Source organism: Megascapheus bottae, chromosome 26 (assembly GCF_031878675.1).
Source record: "Megascapheus bottae isolate mThoBot1 chromosome 26, mThoBot2.hap1, whole genome shotgun sequence".
Lineage (NCBI taxonomy): Eukaryota > Metazoa > Chordata > Mammalia > Rodentia > Geomyidae > Megascapheus > Megascapheus bottae.
Window position 1 is genome coordinate 17,746,871 of NC_143534.1, and position 19,385 is coordinate 17,766,255.

General features: G+C 39.1%; 1 protein-coding gene across 1 annotated transcript in view; it reads left to right on the forward strand.

Annotated features, from left to right (window-relative positions):
- Myo3a (myosin IIIA) overlaps positions 1-19,385 on the forward strand; it is a 107,567-nt gene that overhangs the window by 86,803 nt on the left and 1,379 nt on the right. Inside the window, exons 27-32 of the mRNA XM_090319032.1 lie at positions 2,415-2,538; positions 3,866-4,748; positions 6,427-6,572; positions 13,364-13,469; positions 15,246-15,286; positions 16,862-17,005. Coding sequence (XP_090175158.1) covers positions 2,415-2,538; positions 3,866-4,748; positions 6,427-6,572; positions 13,364-13,469; positions 15,246-15,286; positions 16,862-17,005 — 1,444 coding nt within the window. The remainder of the gene's footprint in view (positions 1-2,414; positions 2,539-3,865; positions 4,749-6,426; positions 6,573-13,363; positions 13,470-15,245; positions 15,287-16,861; positions 17,006-19,385) is intronic.

Consider the following 19,385-nt stretch of genomic DNA (forward strand, 5'->3'; position numbering starts at 1 on the left):
CAGGAAAGCCCAGAAGATTCTTATCTCCAATTAATCATGAAAGAACTGGAAGAGGAGCTGTGCCTTGAATGCTAGACCACTAGCCTTGTGAACAAAGCCGATAGGACAGCATCCAAGGGCTAAGTTCAAACTCTTGGACTGGCCCCCCCCACACACAAAACATATATCATCTCAGACTTCTCAAATACAACTTCAGTTCGCATGTAGCTTTTATGTACATTGCAGCCTATGTGGGCCCTAGTATTTTCTCAATATTAAAGCTACATCAAACTGTTTTAATGATTGACACTTTTAATATTTGGATGAATGCTCTGTTTTAAATAAGCAATTTCAGTTTTAAATTTTGTCATAATAAAATACAATTGACCTATTGTGTAAGATATGGCAAGTGATCAAATTAATTTTGATCTCAAAAATCATATTGCGGTACTAGAACTCATCAGGCAATAAGGTTTGTCCTACTCTGTTCCAAAGGTTACACTTGCCAAAATTTTGACAAGCTAATTGCATTTTATTTTGTTAAAGGGCATCTATTTCTTTCTGTTCACTCTAGGGAAATTTCTACAAACACACCTTATTTCATAAATTTTTATTAAAATGTACTTGGAGCCAGGCACCAGTGCTTCACATCAGGAATCTTAGCTACTCAGCAGGTTATAATCTGAGGATCAAGGTTCAGAACCAGCCCAAGCAGAAAAGTCCATGAGACTCTTAATGTCCAATTAACCACCAAAAAAGCCTGAATTCTAGCTTAAGTGGTAAAGCACTAGCCTTAAGTGAAAAAACTGAGACAATATCTAGTTTCTGAGATCAAGCTCTGGTATTGGCAGAAAGAACGAAAGAAAGGAAAAAAGAAAGAACGGAAGAAGGGGATATTTTTGATTTTTGTTGAAGACATGAATAAATTTAAATATAGCCTCACATGTGTTGGCACAGTGTTTAAAAAAAAAAAAGTTGACCCCCAATACCCATAACCACACACACACACACCCTATAAGCCAGACATTTAGTCAGACATTTTCTGCTGTAGTTGATTGTTTCATTTTTAATGCTAGATGAGGCCCACCTACACAATTGGGTTTGTGATGCAGCTTTGAAGTGGCATTGGAGGAGCTGAGGGTGGATTCATGTTCCAGGCCCGTTCCTGCCATCAGCTAACATAATGACATTGAAGCACAAACCCTGTAATTGGGAATCTAATCCTTTATCCACAAGTATAAAATGCAGGGGGCTTGGGTGGGGGTGGGGGGAACAGAGGAAGGGAGAGGGGAGGTAACACAGGTTTGGCAGGTAAAAGTTATTTACAGTCCTGTATTCATTCCACTTAGTTAGAATGTTCTGTTTTATCTGAAAAGTGGTTGTGGGGTGCTACCCTGACATGGGGAATGCTACAAAACATGTATTTAGTCCACGCTTTTAAAATAAAGTCAATTTTTAAATCAGAATTCTGACATATAGCTGGCCCCAAGAGTAACTAGCCAAAATGTCTTCAACTTAACTCTTGATAATATGTACTCTGCCCCATGATGAGCAGCAAATTTTTAAAATTTTGCTCATCTCTATAGTGTGTGTGTGTGTGTGTGTGTGTGTGTGTGTATGTGCCAACACTGAGGCTTGAATTCAGGGCCTCACGCTCTCCTTGGCTTTTTTGCTCTTACTTGAGCCACACCTCCACTTCTGGTACTCTTCTTGTTAATTGGAGATGATAAGAATCGATTGGATTCATCTGCTTACGCTGGCCTCCAACCTCCATCCTCAGATCTCAGCTTCTTAAGTAGCTAGGGTTAGAAACATGAACAACCATGTGTGCTATCACTATCATTTTCATTTCATTTAGTCATCCCTTTAAGTATCCATAAAAGATATTTCAGTGGTTCTGATGATGCTGCTTGCATTAAGAAGAGGCTTGTTAATGAATTGCATTCGCTGCTCAAAAGGTTGAGTATCTGCCTAACATTTGGGCCCTGAGTTCAAGCCCTAGTGCTGAGAAAGGAAAAGGAAGCAATCTGACAGAGAAATGAATTCGTTTTTATTTTGAATTGTATTTTATTATTGGGGTAACATATGGAGGGATTACAGTTACATTTATCAGATAGTGGGCACATTACTTCTTGAACATTGATACCCCTTCCCATGTTTTTCTCTCACTTTCCCTCCCCCTCCCACCCTCCCTCCCAATCATCTTGTTTTTCCCTTTCCCTTTCCTATTGCAAATAAACAAATAAGTTTATATACAATGTACCAGGTACCAAAGTCAGATACAGTAAAAATAAACCTATTTGTTCTATTTTGGCAGCTTCAATTTCATATTCCTCTTTGACATTGATGAGAATTTAAAAAAAAACAACTTCTGTTCATTTAATAATGTCCTCATTTCCTATGATTTATACTACTGTGGGCCTGTGTGTTTCCAGCGGCAAGAGGACATCTAGTCAGGAAACAGAAAAAAGAAATTCTTAATGAGAGAAACAGAGCAGTAACAACCATACAAACTCAGAATCAAGAATTTGACTACAAGAAAACCTTTCAGAATAAAAGGTATCATGATATTCTTTCTCATAACACGTAATTGGGACTGATCATCAGAGGATTCTGTTTTGCCCCACATAATCCATTGTAGGCCGAAGAGTAATCAATAGAATTAGGAAAATGATCCAGGCAAGATGGTTACTCCTGTCATTTATGCTCCTGACACTCAAAAGACAGAATCAGGATGATCATGTGTTCAAGGCCGGCCTGGGCAATATAACAAGCACCTGACTCAAGTAGAAAAATAATAGAAATGAAGTCCCAGAACGTTTTTTTTCCCCGAATTTGATTCAGGGAAGAATCCTTCTTCACAGATTGTCAAAAGACCCAAACTGTCCTGTGACTCCTGGGCCATGCTCAACTGTCAGGCAAAATCCCTCCCCCTTCCCATCAAGTTACAGGAAGAGACACCACTGGAATATCAGGTTGTGGCTTTTGAACTCTACCTAAACACCCTGCTTGTATGGCCCTTCTGAGGATTTTGTTATCTGGAGGGGGAAAAAGGAGTTACAGAGCAAGTCTCATCTCCTTATCTTCAAGCTAAGGAAAAAATCACTTGGGGTAAGGATATTGGCAAACTAGCAACTGAGAAATTTGGGCCAGGATATTAAATGACAAGATCATGTGTCAAGGACATGGCTTTAATTTTAATTTCACAAGATATTTCCTATGATCAATAAACTTAGTACTTATTGAAGTACAGTCTGTGAGCTTAGTGGCATACCCTGCTTACTGATACCAAGGGAATTTAGTTCCCCAAACCTCTCAACCCTATAGGTATTTTTTTGAAAACAAAGATGTGTTCTATTTTATTTTCATATCTTAGCTACATAAGAAGATTGGATTTCATCATGATATTCCCTTGCAAGGATTCAATGCATTGTAATCAATCCACTCTTAATAACATCACCCCCCCCCAAAAAAATAAACCTGTATCTCTTTCCCCTCCTCTCAACCCCCTATTGACCAACAGCTTTCAGTGAGGTTCTTTATGCTCTGTTCCTACATAGTTTCAGAGTATCTCAAAATTCTGAAAGGATTCAATTCTGAGACTTTTTATGCCTCCTTAAGCAGAAATATGGTTGTTCATGTTTGCCAGTTTCTTTAAGTGGGAACGAGAAACCTCACGAAATGAACAGCCATCCCAAGTTGCAGGCGATACAACATTTTGGCAAGAACTTGATGAACACAACTTGATAAGATTTTACTTAGGGCACTCATTGTTCAATCTCTTGCTTTACTCCCATCATTAGGTAGCACGAAGTTCTTGCCAAGAGAAGAAAAAGCTCTTGTCTAGTTTGTTGCCCTATATTCAGAAATAATATGTTTTTCACAGGACATCTTTTAGGAAGAAACAAACAGAAACAGCAGTGTCTGCTAAAGAATCCATCCTTCCAGCTGCCAATAATAAAGGGAATCTATCTGGAAGGAAGACTTCTGCCTTCAAGACTGAACGGGCAGCCATCAGTGCTGGGAAGTGTAATGAGAAAGGATACCAAACGCAGAAAAAAATCAACAATTCATATGGAGAAGAAGCTGATCGGGACCTATGCCTCATGAGAGATGCTTGGGTGGAAGGAAGTCCCAAAGAGAAGTTTATCAAAGACCTAGAAGAGAACCGTAAGATAAGGAAAAGACTAAAAGAGGACATGATGATCCTGAGCTGTCATCAGTGGTACACAGAAGAAAGGAGCTGTAAAGAATCAAGCACATCATATCTAGAAAGGAAAGTCCTATCAGAAAGGCCAAGCTATCTACCACTTTGTTTCTCTGAGAGAGAGACTTCTTTGAGAAAAACTGTGGGACCTGTTCTTAGCCAAAGTTCAGTTTATCACAATGCAGATAGCAAGAGAAAAGAGAGGACAACTGCCGTTACCCAGAATGCACTCGTGTGCAGCCAGGAGCCAGAACAGCCGAAGCTGCACAGGATGCTGGATGACAGGCGTGTTGAATCCAGGATGCAGGACCAAGAAGAACAAGATAAAGCTGAAGTGTTTATTCAGAGCAAATGCAAGGCAAGGCAGCCATTGAGGAGTGACAGGATCTCCCCTCCCTTTCAAAATGAAAAGAGTCTTACAACACCGATGGAACACATTCCCAATACTCATTCCTGTCTCACCATGCATGAGGAAACCCAAACTATCAAGATAAAGGATGATGGAGACTCAAAAGCCACTTCAGAGACAGAAGTACACGAATTGGCAACTTTTTCAAAACAGGTATGTAAACATACAAATTTCTTGATTTAGCATAAATGTCTGGAAACTACCCAATAACTTAACAGATAGTTAGTGAATAACAAACTGATATGTCACTTCATCTGTGTTTACCAGATACATGTCTGGAGGTTTATGCTACTCAAATGGCCACAAACTTTTTATTCTGATTTACTTTGTGAAATGGAATATGATCTAAATCTCATATAGTAAGAATGCTAAAAATTACTTCATATGCCTTACTAAAATGTTAGTATTGGGTGGTGCCAAAGTTTTTGATATCTCTGAAATCTTTTGTTGCTCATTTTTTAAAAATTTAGTTTTTTTAAATACCTTAAAGCCTATACTTTTTCTCTGTCTCCAAATTTAGTTGAAAAGGTAGAATAAAATATTAAAAGTAAGGGGGCTGGTAGTGTTACTTAGTGGTAGAGTACTAGCTTTGAGCAAAAGAAGCTCAAGGACAGTGCCTAGGCCCTGAGTTCAAACCCCAGGACTGGCAAAAAGTATTGAAAGTAGGTATGCAGCCATAGTGAGATGCATATTTGATAAAGACAAAGTCTCAAAATGGTAGTAAGTCATGGCCAATGAGTAACCTGAAGGAAAAATCTGGAAATAATGAGTTTTGCAAACAGGTCATTCTTCCTTTCCTTGGTGTCTAAAGTTGCTCACTGCAAACATAAACATAAAAAAAATTAAATCAAGGGTTAGAACACAGCCTGTTCTAATCAGTGTATGCAGCTGTGACACTGAGGAAAAGTGGAAAAACCAAACCTCAGAGATCTGACAAGAAACACCATGGGTGTGGAGATACTCTTCTTGTAACAAATGGGCCAATCAGGGCTGCAGTGCAGGCCAGATAGAGGTGGAGAGGATGTTCAAAGAGAAGACTGAGCAAAGTAGCACTGAACCAGGCTAAGAAGACTTGGAAGAGAAAGACTCCAGTCAAAGGCAGCAGAAGGGCTCCTGAAGATAGACCTAGAAAGGTAGCCACAGTAGAATGTTGAGTCCTCAGCCAGGACCCAGGAACAGAGAGAAGGTTATATCAAATGATGGTTTTATCACCCCTTGGAGACAAGGGTCAGGATGAGTCCTGAAGAAAACATGAGGGGCCAAGAGTTTGGCCCAGTGGTGGAGTGCTTGCCTAGCATGGACAAAGACCCAGGTTCAATTTCCCGATACCACATATATAGATAAAAGCTGGAAGTGGTGCCGAGGCTCAAGGGTAGAGCTCTAGCCTTGGAAAAGTCCAAGGACAGTGCTCAGGCCCTGAGCTCAAGCCCAGGACTGGCAAAAAAAAAAAAAAAGAAAAGAGTCTCAAGTCCTTTGGCCTAGTGGTAGAGTGTTTGCCTAGCATGCACGAAGACCCAGGTTTGATTCCTCGATACCACATAGATAGAATAGGCCAGATATGGTGCTGTGGCTCAAGTGGCAAAGTGCTAGCCTTGAGGGAAAAGCCCAAGAACAGTGTTCAAGCCCTGAGTTCAAGCCCCAGGACTGGCAAAAAAACAAAGAAAGGAAGGAAGGAAGGAAGGAAGGAAGGAAGGAAGGAACGAACGAAGAAACGAAGGAAATATGAGTGTCCTAAAGAACACTGATAAAGAATAGATCAAACCTTGGGTTACATGTAACACCTTGGGAATTCTTTTTCCTGCTTTAATCTGCCACATGACCTTCTTTTTAGATATCAAGGTTATCTGAAGAATATTTCACGCTGCAGAAAAATTTGAATGAAACTATTTTATCACAGCAACTGAAGCCACTTTATCTGGGTGTCTATCACCATAAACCAATTAATAGACTGGTTTCTTCTCAACAAGGCCTCTCAGGTAAAAGTCATTCGATCTAGAAGTTTCTCATTGGGAAGGAAATGAGATGACTGTTCTGTCTTGGGAAGGGGAGATCTTTGTTCTGTTTCTTATGAGCAGAAATACAATTTTCCAGAATTTTTAATCTACTTCATACCTTCTCTGACATCAGTCTCCTCCTGTTTTCTTCTCTTCCACCCCCTCCCACTTTTACATGTTCTTTAACTAGAACTACAGAAGAGATTAAGAAGGGGTAGGTTAGAGAGAGAATCATGACAGGCTTAAAAGAGAAAGTGACTGTGAAATATTTATATTTCTTAGGTCATTTGTAATCTTGAGTCTAGAGTGTGTAAAGTGTTCATCTCTGTTCAGATTTACAAACCCCAGGTCCACATGAAATAACATGATAACATTGTCTCACCAGCCCCAGTCACAATCAGCTCCATTGAAACTGGGGAGGAGTTCAGTCTTAGTATCTGCTCCCAAGTCTCCGGGGCCTCTGCAAAGGCCTAAGGTCTTATATTTCACCTAAGGATCAGGTAGAACCTCTAGGTCCCAGTCATTTGCCTACAAAATTACTATTGAACACTCATCATCCCCAGATGGCCTCCATGACCCCTTCATCTTGGGAGGTTCTGCTGCTTCTATACCCTGCAGACAGCCGAGAGGCCCAGGCATCTCGCTCGCTGCAGCCTTTTCACCTCCCCAACGGCTGCCACAGAGCACCCTTATGCGTTGTACAGTTCACAAAAGGACCAGAGCTGTAGGTGCCTGCTGAGGCCAGAAAAGACTGAGTCACTGAGTCACATATGCTAAGCTGTAGAGCATCACCAATTTGCTGAAAGACAACTCAGAGCAAGACGAGCACCTACATACACTTACAAAGTTCAAGTAAACTCACCCTGACACAGATACCACAAAGCAAGAAATCAAATCCAGATCCATCGTGAGAATAATAGCAATCTCTAGGAAAAAGAGGAGTGAGGCCATGCAAGGCAGAAGAGGGGTATTTTAGAACATGTCTTCCACAAGCTCCAACTCTGTATTCAAGTCTCTTTAGATTTCCTAGCCTGGCTGAAGGACAGATGAGATGAATGGGAGAAATGCAGGTTGCAACCATGACAGGGTGAGTTTGTCTTTAAGATGCATAATGAAATTCTGTCCCTTCTAAGATTCCTGTAGGTCATTTGAAAGCTTGAAGGTCACAAACTGTGAGGAGAAGATGGAAATTTACAAAGACTAAAAAACTTGATTTCTTCAAGAAAGAAGTTATGACAACATAAACTCACTTCTGATATCTAATTTAGACATATGACACTTATGTAAAACATACTCAGCATGTATACTTAAGTAAAACAGTATAATTATCATTAAAACAAGAATAATCTTGTAATTCAATTCTCTAAAGCAATAGTGACAATGGATTTTAAATCTTTCTGAATGCAAAATGCTGAGACATTTATCTACTTATTATCATAAAAGATATATTTCTGATAAATCAAAACACTTAAGGAAAATCTTACCAAAACTACAATATAAGTAAATGTCTTACCTTCTGGCTATAACCTTTGCAAGCTAATGTTTATCATGCATGTCACACAGAATCGCCACAAACCTAATTTTCCTAGTGCCAACATTGATATGCTGCTGATAATTTGTGATTATAAATGTTTGTGTCACTTTTGTAATTAGGGGGTTAGGATGATTAGTAGACAGGGTTTTTACTCTCCCCAAAGGCACAAAAATTTAGAGAGCCATTACAGAACTCTGAATATTTGAATGCTGACAAACTCAGGGGAAATTTGCTCTGAAAAAAAAATCATAAAGCAAAATAATCCACAAAAATTTTAGCTGAGCTGATCCTGGTGAAGGCATTTATCAATAATGTTTGTTTCCTGGCTATTCATCTTATATAGCGATATGTTCAGTGAGTATCATCTGTTTTAGATTATTCTGGTGAAGAACAAAGTCAATAAATTAACACTAATGCAAATTCTTTCAGACATAGAAACTAACTAGAAAGTGTGAAAACAATGCCTTTTTATTTTTCTGGCCTTATAATTCACACATACCCACATGTACATTTATAAAGATTTTACTTTCTTTCCATAATTTTAATGTGTTTTTCCTTTTCTCTCCCCTCCCTCCCCACTTCCTTCCATCTGTTGCTCCTTATACCCTAATTGTTATCCCCTCCAGCGAACTTTTATATTTAAATATATATATATGTATATTCAAAGGGAGGGAGGGATGAATATAGTCAAATATTATTTTATTTTATTTTTTTTGAACTCAGGGTCTGGGCACTATCCTTGGGTTTTCACGCTAGCACTTTCATGTGCCATAAGAGCCACAGCACCACCTTTGGCTTTCTTTTTCTGTGTATGTGGTACCAAGGAATCAAACCCAGGGTTTTGTGCATGCTAGGCAAGCATTCTATTGCTAGACAATGCTCCCAGCCCCTCAAAGATAATTTTTAAAGATAAATGTTTATACAGGAAAAAAAGAAAAGAAAAGAAAACCAAACCAGGCATCCACTCTGTGTGGTGTGTGTGTGTGTGTGTGTGTGTGTGTGTGTGTGTGTGTGTGTGTGTCGGTTTGGGGGCTTGAACTCAGGGCCTGGATGCTGTCTCTGAGCATTTTCCTCAAGGCTAGTTAATTGGAGATAAGAATCATAAACTTTCCTGCCTAGGCTGACTTCAAGTCTTGATCCTCAAATCTCCACCTCCTAAGTAGCCAGGAGTATAGGTGTAAGCCACCAGTGCCTGCCCATTCCTAATTTTTACAAGTGTGACTGTGTGCATATATGTGTGTGTGTGTATATATATAATGTATAGAGATGTATCATCATGGCTTAAAGTGGTAGAGCACCAACTTTGAGCTGAAGAGTTCAACGACAGCGTCCAGGCCCAAAAAGAAAAAGAACAAGAGAAAAAGGCCAGGAGTTTGGCCTGCTAGAGTGCTTGCCTAGCATGCATGAAGACCCGGGTTCGATTCTTCATGTACCATATACCTAGAAAAAAGCCAGAAGTGGTGCTGAGGCTCAAGTGGTAGAGCTCTAGCCTTGAGAAAATCCAAAGACAGTGCTCAGGCACAGAGCTCAAGCCCAGGACTGGCAAAAAAATTCCCTAACTCAGGCACAGGTGTTAAAAGCTTTGAAAGCAACATCCTTAGTATTTCCAAATGCCACACCAGAGGAAGGTCAGGAAGATAACAACACCTAAGATGCCCACCCTCCAGAAACTTCTGCTCCCACTACAAAAGAAAGAAAGAAAGAAAGAAAGAAAGAAAGAAAGAAAGAAAGAAAGAAAGAAAAAGAAAGGGAGAAAGAAAGAGAGAAAAAGAAAGGGAGAAAGAAAGAGAGAAAAAAAAGATAGATGGGGAGGAAGGGAGGAAGGAAGGAAGGGAGGGAGGGAGGCAGGGAGGCAGGGAGGCAGGGAGGGAGGGAGGGAGGGAGGGAGGGAGGGAGGGAGGGAGGGAGGGAAGGAAGGTGAATAAAAGCAAGCAAACCAGGTGCTAGTGATTCTCGCCTATAATCCTGAACTATTCTGGAAGCTGAAATCTAAGGTTCACATTTCAAAGCCAGCCCAGGCAGAAAGTTCCATGAAACTTTTATTTCTGAGGAACCATCAAAACACCAGAAATGGAGCTGTGGCTCAAGTGGTGAAAGCCAACTTTAAATGAAAAAGCCAAGCAAGATCACGAGGCCCTGAGTTCTAGCTACAGCACCAACACACACCCAGACACACATAGACACGCACGCGCACATTCATGCAAGCAGAGTTAGCAAGAACCAATTAACAAAAATCAGTATCATAAATTTCTTAAATGCAACTTCATAATGGAAGAGGTATTTACAAAAGAAAAAGAGACCTAGTTATATTTGTGAAGTTCAGTCATAGAGACCAGATAAGACTGGATTATGAAATGACTGGTTTGGCCCAGAGTAGTGACAATAGTGACTGAGAAGAAATGGTGGCTGAACAGTAAACATATCCAAGAGTATATTAAACATATTGTATTAGGCATATCATTGACTGTATGAAATAAGAAAATTAAATCAAAGGAGACACCAATGTTTTGTACCTAGAAGATAAGTCTGTGAAAAATGGCACTGTTGAGATTTTAGTGACTCGAGAAAAGTGACCACTGGCTTGTTGGAGTCTGAGGACTTGAGATAGAAATACTCAAAAAGGAAAAAGAGATTAGGAAAGGAGGTCTTGTAGAAGGGAAAGATCAAAACTGAGATGTGCTTGAGGAAAGTCATCAAACTGAGTAACCCAAGGAAACCACAGATAGTTCCAATGCTAGCTAGCCACAAAGAAAACCTCACTTCTTTAATCATCAGACTTTGACTCACATTATGATAGGTTAAGCATGTCTTAAAATATTAGGAAAAGAGAACCTACATCCTCAACCAGGAATGGCCAATAATGGTAAACGATGCAGAGGCTAGAGATAAAAAGGACAGATAAAGTGCACTTGGATTTGTTAATAAAGTACATCCTTGACCTTGTAAAAGGCACCTTTCAATAGATTCTTGGTAAGAGGAATCAATAGGGACTATTTGATGAGGCAATGGAAACAAGACTAAGACCTGCTTTAATTCTCTGCACCTTTTTGTTTGTTAGTTTTTAATTTCCATGGTGTTTTTTTCAGATTGCCATCTTCTATTTAATTTTATATGCAATAGTCATGTTCTTTAATTCTAATTTAAATTTTAATACTATAAGTCAAGTTAGATTTAGTCATAGGCTGCTTTTAAATATTGAGTGTGGAGTAACTTGATACTATAGTTTTTGTATTTGTTGCCATCCAGATGCGAATGAGATACTTTAAAATGACAAAAGCTAGCAAGAGCATTGGTGGCTCACGTGTAAAATCTTAGTTACTCTGAAAGCTGAGACCAAAGGATTGTAGTTTGAAGCCAGCATGGGCAGAAAATCCATTAAACTCTTATCTCCAGTTAACCAGCAAAAAGCCAAAAGTGGCAGCGAGGCTCAAGTAGTAGAGAGGTAGCATCTCTGAATAAGCCAAGTGAGTGCTGTACCAACACACACACACACACACACACACACACACACACACATCCATACACACCACAAAAATTAACAAGAACCAATTAGTAATCAACACTAGAAGACACGATTTGTGAGAAGAACAGAAAAATACATGGTAATAGAGAAATTAAATATGATGGTGTCAAGAATTTAATCTCTACCGTCATATGCCTCTGATTGTCTAAGACAGGATCCAGAAGTGGCTCAGATATTTGGACTCACTTTACTTCCTTTAAATCTCCTATAAATAGAGAGAGAGAACGAACAGGAGAACTGGAGCTCCAAAGGGTAGAAAACGTGCTTTTCCTCTTGTCTGTTATGATTAACATAGTCTCATGAACAAATGCCTTGCTTTCTTTTATTCACAGAAAAAGACAGTAATGCGTGATTGCTGTGACTTTCTTTGATTTGCTTTTCTATGTTGGAGTTCTAGCTAGTTCATCAAAGTATCAAATCCCCTTTATCATCTAGAGATTTTCCACAAAGCTGAAATGAATAGGCTTGCTAACTAATATATATATATATATATATATATATATATATATATAGAGAGAGAGAGAGAGAGAGAGAGAGAGAGAGAGAGAGAGAGAAAGAGAGAGAGAGAGAATGTAGTCTTTGTCCCATAGAAGCCACTCCCCAAAATCACCCTGGCAGTGATGCATCTGCCTAGCCGCCATTTCTGCACAGTCAGCAGATGAATTGGCCAGAAAAATAGAACTACTTAGTAAGAGGTCTATTAACTCTGCAAACAGAAATACATACATTTATAATCACCACCAAAAACTAAGTGTGCAGATCATTAGAACCTTGGACAACGTTGCTCCATCTTTAGGCACTGAGTTATATTGACAGAAAGATCAGGAAAAGAACACAGAATGTATCCTCTTTCTTTTTTTTTTTTTTGCCAGTCCTGAGGCTTGAACCCAGGGCCTGGAACCGCAATCCTCATATTTCAGCCTCCTAAGTAGCTAGAATTACAGGTGTGAGCCACCGCATAATGACACCCCGCATAATGGTCAATATTTTTAAATAAAATCTGAACATTTTTTTGTCAGTCATGGAGCTTGACCTCGGGGCCTGGGAGCTGTCCCTAAGCTTTTCCGCTCAAGACTAATGCTCTACCACTTTGAGCCCAGCACCATTTCTAGGTTTCTGGTGGTTAATTGGAGATAAGAGTCTTACAGACATCCCTGCCTGGGCTTGCTTCGAACTGTGATCCTTACATCTCAGCCTTTTAAGTAACTAGTATTATAAGCATGAACCATGGGTGCCTGGCAAAATTTGAAAGTTCTCATTGTCTGAGTTGAAGATCTAAATTTTGGTGAAAGAATAGGCATCTAAGATCAGACTTAGCATTATTTTTGATCCATAGCATACATGAGATGGTACTTGAAACTGAAGATCACCTGAGCAGCAGATGGTGTGATTTAATGTTTTTCTTTTATTTTTTTTAAACTCCTCTCTTCTTGCATCCTCTGAACCACTGTACCCTGTTTCATGTCACCAGACTATGCAACTACTCTTCTTCCTCTTCTCGCTCTAAATTTTCCAAGTCCCAGACTCACAGACAATTGTAAAAAATTCTGTGGTGAGGACTGATAAAGATTGGTTGGTCATCAATTTTAATTTCTTTTTAGCCCAGCTTTAGCCTCATTTGTATGCATAAAACTTCTCATTAATCCCAGAAAGAAAACATTGCATGGTAATAGTGTTTTGGAATCAAATACTTGTATGTGATCACCTTTCTTATAAATATCTCTAAAGGAGAAGAACCAAAAATACAGAGACCTCCGAGACGACCCCGGAAACCCAAAACATTAAATAACCCTGAAGACTCCACATACTATTACCTACTGCACGTAAGTGGCTCGCTCAGGATCAGCTGAGAGTCATGGTATCCTCTGAAAGCCAATGTGGAAACCATGGCTGTGTTATGCTGCCAGAGAAAGGCCTGGCCACACAGAGACACCTCTTAGTTTCTTCTTTGCTGACTCTCCTCTAGATGAATGTCTGGATTCTTTGCTAACCTCCAACTCTCTTCCTCATGATACAGGCCTATCCTGTGGCCATACAACCAACACACCCTCCTAACAGCTTTCTCTGAGTTTCCATCCAGAAAGGAAAGTCTATCATGGTGGAGACTTCCAGAGAGAGACATTTACATAAAGGGTAAAACTAGAAGAAAGAAGAAGAAAGGAAAAGTGGATCCTTACTGAATCTCTACTAAATTTCATGCCTAGAATGAGGCCTGGTCACATTCACTGTGATATCTAACCCTATAACAGACTTTAATGTAATACCCTCATCACTTCTCTTAAGATTTTGTACTGTAGGTTAGTATGTATCAGACCCCTGAAGACTTGGTCATTGCGGTCTGCTGGTTCCAGTCACAGTACACAACAGGAGAACTCAAGGCAGCACTTTGGCTAGTCTGCCCTTCCTCTCCTTTTTCTGATCTCCATAGATGCTTCTGTCACCCACTTGGTTTCCTGAACCAATAGCATGGAAGTTTTCCTGGGTCTCATGCCTACATTGGTTTCTCTACACTATGGCTTCTACCTGCAACAACTCCTTGCAGCTCCTTCTCTGAGCTTGTAGCAACCTTCTTATCTCAGACCATCACCATTTCTCACCTGCACTATTTCAGGCCCCATCTAACTGCTTTTAATCGCTTCCTACTCAGCCTATGTACCCATAAATTTTCACTACACCATAAATTTAATAGCTCAGCAATTCCATCAGCATGAAGTTAAGATTCCTCCCAAGACCTTTGTGGAACTAGGACTATTTATCAGGTCATTGCTGGAAACTACCAGTGAGAATCTGTCTTTCTCTCAGGCTCCCAGGTCCTTTGTACTGGACCCCCCCCCCCACCTCATCCTCGGCCCAGCCCCATCCATACCTCCATTAGCAATGCTTTAGCACATATGTAAAGTATGTAATGGAACCCAGATAACTTGTTGGCAGAAAATGAAGCTTGCACTTAACTACCCAGTTCACCAGGTTCAGCAGGTCCTTTCCCTGCTCTCTTGAATTTTCCCAGAAAGTTCCTCTTCCTCTTGGTTTTACCACAGTTCATTCTCAATTTCTTTCATCAGCTATCAAGACTTCAGTTACTACTGATTTCTAAATCTTTGTGTCTGGTATAGATTTTAATCTCCCAACTTAAATATCAAACTGCCTGACATTTTTACATGGTTTCCATGAGCTTATGTGCTGCGATATATATTTACACAGCTTTGTTAAGCTGTAAGTCACATGTCATACAAATTACCCAGTTAAATATATACAGTTAAATGGCTTTTGGAGCAACCATCAACACAGACAATTTTGCAACATTTCCATTGCCTCAAAAAGAAGCACTACCCATTAGCAGTCATTCTCTACCTTCATATCCTTCCCCAAGCCTAGCCAGTCACTGATCTCCTTTCTGTCTCAACTTAGTTGGACGGACATTCTGTATAGAATCCTATACTAGATGGTCCTTTGTGAATTGCCAACTCATTTTTACAAACTAGTAGCTTATTATTCAGACTCCTTCCTCCTTCTCATCTGCACCAAGATCATAATGTTATATATCACTGTATTGTGATTTCATTTTATTGCTACATTTTTAATTCTTCTACTCTCTTTAGAAGTCAGTCCAAGAAGAAAAACGAAGACCAAGGAAAAATAGGTAATTATTATTTCTAGATTTCAAAAAAGTCATCTAATTTCTCATGTTCATATTAGGACTAAGAAAATATATTTGGAAACTAATGGGTTTTTAATATATTTATATAGTAAATGTGTGATTTCTTCTATATAATGTAGAAGACCTTTTCTTTTAGAACTATATTGAGCCAAACTGTATGAGTCATTCACTAAGAACTCATGTTTAGAATGAATTTTGCTGTATCAGTATAAAAGTTGATTAAACCATTTGGTGGTTTTAATTGGGTAATTTGAAGATGATCGTATCCATGTACTTTATTTTCCTGAATAATTACTTGTCTTGTTTTTCAACACGTGACTATTTTTTAATGCCTTATGATTTTTATAGACTTTTAACAGCAAGATTTGTGTTTTCTACAATGTGTCACATGTAGATTCTTTCCATATAAAATTTCAGTCTACTATCACTTTACTATTTTATTATCATGCCATTGTTATAATTAAAAGTCACATCAGTTAATTTCTAGACACTGCTCAAAACAAAGAGATAGTTCTTCCATTAAGAACACCAAAATTTTTTTGCTTTTCCTTTTTTTTGAATTTTGTAGGTGTGTTGTTGCCATTATTGTTCTAGTATTGGGGCTTAAACTCAGAATCTGCTGTTCCTTACCTTTAAGGTCAGGGCTAAGGCTCTGCCACTTGAGCCATAGCACCAGTTGTGGATCCTTAGTAGTTACTTGGAATAAGAGTCTCATGGACTTTCCTGCCCAGGCTGGCATTGAATTGTAATCTTCAGATCTCTGCTTCCCTAGTAGGTAGGATTTTAGGCATGAGCTACTCGCACCTGGTGTAAGAAGCGAAAGTTTGTAATTGAAAAATGCACACAGTTTCCTATTTATGAATCAGTTGTGTTCTAGAAGTCTATATACAAATTATCCAAAGCCATATGGAAATTATATAAGAGCATATATAAATCTGCCCCTTGAAACATAGTTCTCTGTAAGCAGTGTATTTCCAAAGATACCTGTTTATCTCCTATCATGGGGTTATACTTGCTGAGCACAACAAAACCAGCCGTGGCCCAAGTGGATCCACACTTTCATGTGCATTGTTTTATGTGTTTATTAAAATCTAACACAGAAACCAAAGGATAGGAGGAAACCCAAAGATAACATGTGAAGAAGTAAGGTCAAGAAGCCACATATTTACCAGGGTGCCAATGGCTGATAAAGTTTGGGAATGCTTTGTGCTCATACATAAAGGCCAGTTTTCTGGCAGTGGTTCAAGAGGCTTGTGGCCCCTGATATAGGCAGACCGTATTGGAACATGCCTGTAGTCACTGGCTGTTCTAAAAACCACCAGCACCAAGCAAGAACTGACAGACACAAGTAAAGTTGCTCCAGCCACTAATGTTCTATTCCAGGTAAGAGTTGAGAGGGTTTGTTTTTAAATTTAATTTACTGTTTTTGCACATGTCAAGACTTCTTCCACTGGTAGGTATGTGTTAGTCATAGTAAGTACCTTAAAAGGAGACATCTATAGACCAAATAGAAAATGAAACTGATGCTATGGTATATTTTTATGTGTTCATTTACAGTCAGGGAAAACTATTAGATTTGGAAGATTTCTATTATAGGGAATTTTTGCCTAACTATTCTGGACCTAAGGATTATGGCCCGACTTTAAGAACACAAAGACCAGAGGAAGGACTCCAGAATCCATGCTTCGAGGCTAATGAAAGGTAAAGATAATACACTTGAAAGTCCAGGATGTTCAACTTTATTCTCAAAAATTTATTTTTTAAGCAATTACATTTCATAAGTGGACTAATGGCAAAGTATTCTTACTAAGTGATGCATCTTACTTTTCAAAAATATTTTTTCAATTTCAGAAAACCTTTCATAGAAAAATAAGTATTTGGCCAGGCGCCAGTGGCTCACACCTGTAACCCTAGCTACTCAGGAGACTGAAATCTGAGGATCATGGTTCAAAGCCAGCCCAGGCACGAAAGTTCATGAGACTCCAATTAACCACCAGAAAACCAGAAGTGGCGCTGTGGCTCGAGTGGTAGAGTGCTAGCTTTGAGCTGAAGAGCTCAGGGACAATCTGCTACCCATTTTAGCCAACCACTCGGCCTCATATGTAGTGTATGCTTCCTCTTCCTGCCAAGATGGACACTTATCTGCTCTAAAAGGACAACAGCCCTGATTGATATACTGCCTATTGTCCACTAATGTGTATGTGTGTGTGTGTGTGTGTGTGTGTGCAGCTGCTATCTCATTTAATCCTCACAGCAACATTCTGAGCCAGTGTGTAAAGTTTAATGGCTAAATCTGCAAAGTTTAAGGACTGCAAAGAGTCACCTAAGCAATAAGCAATAGAGCCAGGAAATTTGAACATGAAAGTTTAAAGCCAATGACATTAACCATGATTTAATATTGCTAATTTATTTGTTAGTTTGTTGTGCTGGTACTAGAGGTCAAAACTAGTATTCTACCACTTGAGCCACAGATCCATTTCAGGCTTTTTTTTTTTCTGATTAACTGAAGATAAGAGTCTTGTTGACTTCTCTGCCCAAGCTGGCTTTGAACAAGGATCTCCAGATCTTAGCCTTCTGAGTAAGGATTACAGGTATTAGGCAACAGTGTCTGGCTTAGTATTGCCCTTTTATGCTGAGCCCTGTGATAGGGAGCTAAGGAATGAGTGGCTACAATAGTGTATAAGTGTGGTCCTCACATGATGCAATGGGATCAGTAACAAGAATAAACAAAGTAATTCCAGGAAGTGATTTTTGTTGTCTAAACTAAGGAAGATTGCGAAGACAAATTAGCTAAAATGCCATCCTTGAACCTTGATAACATTCTAGATTGCAAAATAGGAAGCAAAAACAAACAAGAAGAAACATTTGGGGAGAATTCAGAGAAATTTAAGACTAGATGATGCCATTGTGGAAAGAATATTTATATGTGTGTGTGTGCGTGCGCGCGTGTGTATGTGAATGTATACACACAACCAAACTCATGACTACCCCGCTACCGACATCACTCAGCAAGGTTTAAATACATTGCAACACAAGCAATGATAAATTGAGTGCTTTGTGAATTTTTTAATTGCCTAACAAAAAAACCACTACATTATGGTATAGAACATGGTGTTTTAAATGACACATAGGCTAGACTGGATTAATGAACATATCAGATGCCTCATATGCATACTGTTTTGGGGATGGAAACACTTAAAATCTACTTTTTAAAGCAATGAACTCTAGTCACTATGTTGTAGATTTCTGAAATGTATTTCCACTACTAAATCGGTACCCTCTGAACATCAATAACCATCATTCTACAGCTTATTTCTATGAGACATTTTTAGATGTCGCATACAAATGAGGTACAAGTCTTTCTGTAGCTGACTTATTTCACTTAGCATAGTGTCCTCGTGAGTCATTTATGTTAAAGACAAGATTTCCCTCTTTTAAAAAAAAACAAACAGCATATCATTGTGTATAGAAGCCATGTTTTTTCTTAATGTGCTCCTCCACTGATAGACACATCGGTTGATTCCACATCTTTTTTTATTTGAATTTGTATTATAAAGATGGTATACAGAGGGATAACAGTTTTGTAAGTCAGATAATGAGTAAATTTCAGTGTCACCTCTTCCTCATTCTCCCTTTAATTTGTCTCCTGACTCCCCCCCCCAAGTTGTATAATTCATTTCAACATAGTGTCTTGTGTATTCCAAATTTTAGGTGGTATAAATAATGCTTCAATAAACATGGGTATCTCTTTGGAATATTATTTTCAAATGACACTAAGTTGTGAGAGTTTTTGATCCCACAGAAGTTCTATTCTTAATTTTGTAAGAACTTATATACTGCACTAATTTACCAACCATCCTGCTCTCTCCTCTTTTGATTTCCCCACCCCTTGCTTATCCCATTTAAACTACAATGTCTTCCTTGCTAGTCTTTGAACACGATCCTTACCCTGCAGCCTTGATACTTTTCCATTAGTTGATCTGTTGTCCTGATGAGCATTCTCCACCCCCGCCCCCTTCCAAGAGGTCTAGCTGCATTTTATTCTCTTTCATCAGGCCTCTCTTCAAGTGTTAACCTTATA